The 6,980-nt window shown below is 38.6% G+C and overlaps 1 protein-coding gene across 4 annotated transcripts; it reads left to right on the forward strand.

Annotated features, from left to right (window-relative positions):
- Positions 1 to 5,176, forward strand: LOC113287486 (ubiquitin-like modifier-activating enzyme atg7). Of its 4 annotated transcripts, none has more exons than XM_026536257.1 (14): positions 1 to 313; positions 796 to 1,016; positions 1,573 to 1,764; positions 1,859 to 1,913; positions 2,031 to 2,128; positions 2,216 to 2,424; positions 2,522 to 2,626; positions 2,715 to 2,859; positions 3,027 to 3,185; positions 3,273 to 3,461; positions 3,613 to 3,813; positions 3,907 to 4,022; positions 4,173 to 4,329; positions 4,777 to 5,176. In XM_026536257.1, the coding sequence occupies exons 1-14, from the start codon at positions 172 to 174 to the stop codon at positions 4,942 to 4,944; spliced, it is 2,157 nt and encodes a 718-aa protein (XP_026392042.1). In that variant the 5' UTR covers positions 1 to 171; the 3' UTR covers positions 4,945 to 5,176. The 4 variants fall into 4 exon arrangements, with proteins under 4 accessions (XP_026392042.1, XP_026392044.1, XP_026392043.1 ...); XM_026536259.1 differs by having other exon boundaries at positions 2 to 313; positions 2,216 to 2,405; positions 2,518 to 2,626; XM_026536258.1 differs by having other exon boundaries at positions 3 to 313; positions 2,034 to 2,128.
- Positions 5,177 to 6,980: the final 1,804 nt, after the last annotated feature.

Below are 6,980 nucleotides of genomic sequence, written 5' to 3' on the forward strand. Positions count from 1 at the left end.
TTCCGAGTTAGCAGTGGAAAACCCAACGACCGTCTTAAAATAAATTAATTAATTTGGTAATTATCGTCTTTGCTTGTCTTGGACTTCAAACTGATCGTGTTATAATTAAAGCTCTCGGGTGAAACAATTTTTTCGAAGACAAAAACCAGAAACTAATAAGCAGCCCTAGCGATGGCGGAAGAATCATCATCACCCTCTGTTCTTCTTCAGTTTGCTCCATTCCAAAGTGCTGTTGATGACGGGTTTTGGAGGAGATTATCTTCTCTAAAGCTTGATACATTAGGGATCGATCAATCTCCGATCCCAATCACTGGTATAAACTTAAATTCTTAAACAGCTCTCTCTCTTTCTTTTGGCTTTATCTCTGTGGATGATGATGATATGTATTTTTCGTCCGTGGCATCATTATTCACAGAATCTTCATGAAATTTATGTTGACGTATTTTTTTAGTTAGATTTGGGTGTTTGTTTTTGTTCTCGTTATACAACTGTTGAAATTTTGAAGTGATCATTCATGCGGTAGTTGTGTTCTTACCTTAGCAAAATTTAGAAGACATTAGTGTAGAGGGTTTGAGGATGAGAAATTCTTTGGTCTGAAATTAAATTGTTGATGATTAAAGTTCAATTTGTTCTTCTTTCTTGTTTGTGGCAAATTTATTTTGATTGCATTAGCCTTTAGATAAAAGGAAGTAAGGGGGAGAATAGCTTTTCCTATTCAAGAATCCATTTGTGAGGTCTTAGTTGATTTGTGTGTACACGTTGAATCTAAAGATATTAAACCAACATTTTCCACAGGTTTTTATGCACCTTGTTCAAATCCTCAAGTCTCAAATTATTTAACACTTCTTCCTGAATCGTTGCCACCTGAAGCTGGCGAAGAAGCTTCAGTAAGAGGAACACTTAGTCTTGGTAATAGAAACAGATGTCCTGTGCCTGGAATACTTTATAACACCAATACTCTTGAGAGCTACCGTGCCATTGATAAACGGAGCCTGTTGAAGGCGGAAGCAAAGAAGGTACGCTTTCGTGCACAGTATTTAATACAATTCCATTCACTGTACTTTTTGTATATCTGGGCTTTCGTGTTCCAAAAGCACCTTTAGTTAGTAGTTCAGTTCAAGTGCTCCTGTTGATATAATGAACATACAACCATTTTTTTTATAAAGATTCAGGGACTTTGAAGACACTTTTTGTTGGATTAACCACTGCCACCGGGCAGGGAAATTAGTAGAAGTTTTCTTTAGTTGATTGAATTGAATTTGCTTTTGTAAAAGGAGTGAGCCTTGAATGTCTATTTGTTGAGTAAAAAAGCACACACGCGTTTGTAGAGGCTGTTCAGCATGGTAATGAAAGCTATGTCAGCAATGAGATATCAGTGGATACGTCCGTAGAAATCATTGCTAGAACTTGAATATATGTTGTGCTTTCATGCTATGTGCTTAGACTTTAAAATATTGCTAACCCAAGCACAAAATGCAATATTGCAAAAACTTTAGAGTGCTGGGAGGACTTTTTGTGTATATATATTTAAGCATACTTAAGAACTTACTAATTTAATTCATTGGCTGCTAGATTTGGGAGGAAATTAATTCGGGGAAAGCTGAGGAGGATAGTGCAGTACTTTCGAGATTTCTTCTAATCTCATTTGCTGATCTAAAAAAGTGGAGCTTTCATTACTGGTTTGCTTTCCCTGCTTTGGTGCTTGATCCTCCAGCTACTTTGGTCAATTTGCAGCCAGCTACTCAGTGTTTCACTCTTGAAGAGGTGCTTAAAATATACACACCATATGAAGACTCTTTCAGTTCGTTTGTGTAGATTTGTTTCTTTCTGACATCAATGTTTTTTGTATGACCATTAGGCAGAATCCCTGTCAGCAGCTTGTAATAAATGGCGCAGCTCAAGTTTGACTGCAGGTTAGGTTCACGAATGTCGCTTATATTCCTAATGTATTATTTCTCTACTTTCTATCCTTCTAGGCGCTAACTTAGTAGAAGGTCTATCTGTTCCTGCCTAATCATTAACATCAATAGCAGATGTGCCATTTTTCTTAGTCAGCATCGCTTCAGATTCAAATGTTGCTATCCGGCCTCTTAGAGACTGGGCAGTTTGCCAAGGTGATGGTCAAAAGGTTTGCCTCTTTGCTGAATGCCTTGAGTAGTCCTTCAATTCTATCTCCACTTATGTCTTTTGTGTAATTTGTTCGCTTGTCCTCCAGCTCCTATTTGGTTTCTATGATCCATGTAATCTTCCGAACAACCCTGGTTGGCCTCTTCGCAACTTCCTTGCTCTAATTTGTGCTAGATGGAATATGGAGAAGGTTTGCTTTCTATGCTACCGAGAGAAACATGGATTTGCAGATCTTGGGTTGTCCCTTGTTGGTGAAGCCTTGATTTCAGTTCCACAAGGTAGAGCGGCTGAAATAGGGTAAACACTATCTTGATTTTGTTTTCACATTCTGCTATTTTAGTTACACTATGTATCGGTGGCTTCCCTGATCCCAGAAATAATAATGTCTAGGCAGGAAAGATCCCCAATATGTGCCTAATGCAGTGGGATGGGAATTAAACATAGAAAAAAAAATGGTATCAAGGCGTATTAGCCTTGCTCAATCGATGGATCCAACTAGGTAAGGCCTGTTCCTGTTTTTTTTTTTTTTCAGCGGCACTTTTTTTTTTTTTTTTTTTTTTGTTGAGATTCTACTAAAATATGTGCAGGTTAGCTATATCTGCAGCAGATCTGAATTTAAAACTCATGAGATGGCGTGCATTGCCATCCTTGAACCTCAACAGCTTGTCTACCATCAAATGTCTTCTTTTAGGAGCAGGGACGCTTGGGTGTCAGGTTGCACGCATGCTTATGGTGAGTAATACAAAGGCCATTCTCACAATAAATACTTAACCCAATCAGGGATGGATGGAGAGGTCCATGGTCTTAACCTGCCCCAGGGGATTAGTCAGGTCTAAGAGGCCTGGATACCCTGGGTGTAAAGTTTCACTTATACCACTAAGAGTTAAATCACTTTGCAGGCTTGGGGTGTACGCAAAATTACATTGCTCGACAGTGGCCGAGTTGCAATGTCCAATCCGTTAAGGCAGTCTCTCTATACCTTTGATGATTGTCTCAATGGCGGGAATATGAAATCAGTGGCGGCAGTTAATAGTCTCAAGCGAATATTTCCAGCTGTGGTAACTTCGTTGTCCTTTCTGAATTTTCTGACCAGTGTCCTCAAGTTGATTTGGCTCTGTAAGTTATTGTATCTTTATGCCTCACAGGAAGCTGAAGGCGTGGTAATGGCCATACCGATGCCAGGTCATCCTGTTCCACCCCAAGCTGAAAATAGTGTTCTTGAAGATTGCAGACGCCTTCAAGATTTGATTGCTTCTCATGATGTAGTTTTTTTGCTGACTGATACGAGGGAAAGTCGATGGCTTCCAACACTTCTATGTGCCAATTCTAATAAGGTTGACCTCTTTTTGCTATATTTTTTAAAATATATTCTTTTGTTTTCCTGCATTAGCTTGTGCAAAATTTTGATGATCCTGGGTAGTGCGAAGTATTATACATGTTTAAACTTTATCTTGTGCTTACTCGGTGAATTCTTCTACTCTGCAGATAGCTATTACTGCAGCATTAGGGTTTGACAGTTATGTAGTGATGCGTCATGGAGCTGGTCCTTTAACTTGTTCCTCTGACGTGAAAAGTGAGGCAGAGGATGCATTGTCTTCTCAAATCGGCAATTTATCCACGGCTCACGTAGATGAAAGGCAGCGATTGGGTTGTTACTTCTGCAATGACGTTGTTGCTCCAATTGATGTAACATTCTCCATACAAAATTTTCATATTCTGTTTTCACCGCGGTGGTAATTATTCTTACAATTTATTTTGTTTTTTTTGTTCTGTGTTCAGTCAACTTCAAACCGCACTTTGGACCAGCAGTGCACTGTTACACGTCCAGGGCTTGCTCCCATTGCCTCAGCAATTGCTGTTGAATTGTTGGTTGGAATTTTGCATCATCCTGTTGGGTAAAGCCAAAGACTTTATTTGCAGGAAATCACTTACTGATTTTAGTTTGGGCCTAACGCTCATGCATGTTTCATTTCATGATCAAGGTATGGCAGTAGACCATTGTCCACTTTCTGCCCTTAATTTTTTGAACATTGTTGTATTTACAGGATACATGCCCCTGGTGAGAATGCTACCACCTGTAGTGCGACTGGTGAGCAACCTCTTGGTATTTTACCACATCAAATTCGAGGTTCACTTTCTCAGTTCAATCAGATGACACTCATAGGTCACTCATCAAACAGTTGTACGGCCTGTTGCAGCAATGTAAGCCTCTCTGTTGACTACTTTAAATGGGACATCTTTTCGAGTTGATAGTAGTGTTGCCTTTTGGTTGTAATTTGTTGTCTATGTTTTGATGATCTTTTCTCCACGTTAATAGATTTAACGTGGCTCAATCTAGGAAATTGAACCAATTTATTCTGGTTCTGGCCAAGTATGTTAACAGATGGTGGAAAGCTGAGGCCCACTTACAGACTATGTAATGAATCTGTGAAGTCATAAGTAGGAACTAGCCCATTAAATCCCCCAACACATGATTGCATACATTCCTCCTTATATGTTCCTACTTGCATATCTTTGCAGTTCCATGAACCTATATACTTTTTTGCAGTTTCATGAACCTATATACTTAGAAAGTTAAAAGTTTAATAATTTCAATAGTATGATTTCAGGTCCTCTAATCTAGTCGTGGTGACAATTTTATATTTTCAGGTTGTATCAGAGTACAGGAGAAGAGGCATGGACTTTGTCCTCCAAGCAATTAACCATCCAACCTATTTGGAGAACTTAACTGGCCTCACAGAGTTAATGAAGTCGATGAATACATTAGATGTTGATTGGGATGATGAGTCTGACGAGAATGCTGACGATATGCTATGATCTGATAATGCCCACTGATAATATACTTTCTTATACCAGACGTTGTCCTGAAATCAACTTTGGTAGCAACAATTCAAAGGTTGATTTCATCTTAGATAAAAAAACCTCATTTTCAAAATAGAAACCATAAACTGACGGACGGAGTTGTTATTCTGCACTGCATGATATACTTGACCATTTTACAGTTTCAATGATAATTGAATCCCTTTTAAGGTTGTCCGCTGCTGTTTCAGAACCATGTCTCTCTTTTTTTTTTTATATCGATAATACAAGTCTCTGATCATACCTACACTTGTGGTCTGTTTACCACCAGTCTACCGAAACCATTAAAATTTAAAAGTTGGTGAATGGTTGAGAATATCTTGCGCTTTAAATTTCTTTAGGAGAAGATTAGGGAACTAGGAAGGTCATAGACACCAATGACTTGTTAAAAGTTGGTGAACGGTTGAGAATATCTTGCGCTTTAAATTTCTTCAGGAGAAGATTAGGGAACTAGGAAAGGTGAAATCATAGACACCAATGACTTATGCTCAAACCTGGATGAGCACTTGAAGTATGGTGAAACCCAAGAAGGAGAGGGAGCTTGAAAAATTATGTTGGACGAAGGAAGGATGCCAGATATGAACAAAGAGTAGGACTGTAGGTGTGGAAGAAAAATCAAAGAAAAGCATTGAGTACGTCTTTATTGTAGAGAGCAAATGAATTAGCACCAGTGGTCTAGTGGTAGAAACTAGAATAGTACCCAGCCACGTTACAGACTCGGGGTTCGGTTCTTGGCTGGTGCATGTTCTTTTATCGAAATATGTTTCGCTACTTTTGATTTTGATCGTCTGAGACTTTTTTCTTTTCTTTTCACTATTCTTTTTCTCCTGGTAAACAAAATTCATTACACCGCAAACTAGTTGGGCTTTACAAGTCTGGGGAAGGCCTTCCCCATTACATCCCGCGACAATACATCAACCAAAAAAATAGGAGGGCTGCGCAACCATACGCCCTGTATTTTATCATTTGCAGCCTTTTTAGCCAGCATATCAACTACATAATTACCCTACATATCAACTACATAATTACCCTCCCTAAACTGATAGACAAACATTAAAGAAGTAAAAACACGCGATAAAATATCAATATCTCTAAGAAGGTTAACAAAAAACTAAGGCCGCTAACACTCTTTTTTACATAAGCCATATAAAGAGAATCGCTTTCCACAATCAGGTTCCTGATACCAAGATTAGCAGCTAACCTAAGACCTTCTCTGACTGACCAAAGCTCTAACATATTATGGCCATTTCTTGAGATATATCTGGCATAACTAGCTAGATGTCTCCTTTGTTCATTTCTGATAACACCACCTTATCCTGCGAGTTGAAGATGATTTGAAGCACCATCTACAATAAGATGGGGGAGAAAATTCCCACTTAACATTTATTTGGTTTTTTCTAACGGGAGTAGTGCAATGAATATTTTGTACTGGCAGGAATTCATAAGCATACTTACAAGCCTGATTTACAATCCAATTCTCTGAAAATTTGGAGTTCTCAAAGACTTTTCTATTCCTAGAACTCCATATCTGTCTGACAAGAAAAGCAAATAAAGTTTCCCATAAAACAGTGGAGCTCACAGATTTGAGTCTAGCATTATTACCTAAACAATTCACATCAATTAGACAATCAATGAGATTAACCGTACGATTAGCTTTGCACCAATCCCATACTTGCTTACTAGTAGGGCAGCTAATTAGAAGATGATCAATACTTTCCACCTGAAAGCCACACAGTGGACATCAGAAGTAATGTTCAGACCTCTATGAACAAGTTGAGCTCTCACCAAAAATTTCCTATGAGCCACTTGCCATAAAAAATGCTTAACGTGGGAAGGACAATTGATCCTCCAAAAAGCTTTCCACTTGTGTCTCAAATCCGTGCTTCCAAAATTTTCCTTACAAATAAAATCATACTAAGATTTGACCGTTATCGTCCCAGACTTATCCTCTCCCCAAACTAAGGAATGCATTTTAGGAGTCGTGATAGGAATGA

This window comes from Papaver somniferum, chromosome 6, assembly GCF_003573695.1.
Source record: "Papaver somniferum cultivar HN1 chromosome 6, ASM357369v1, whole genome shotgun sequence".
In the NCBI taxonomy this organism is placed as follows: Eukaryota; Viridiplantae; Streptophyta; class Magnoliopsida; order Ranunculales; family Papaveraceae; genus Papaver; species Papaver somniferum.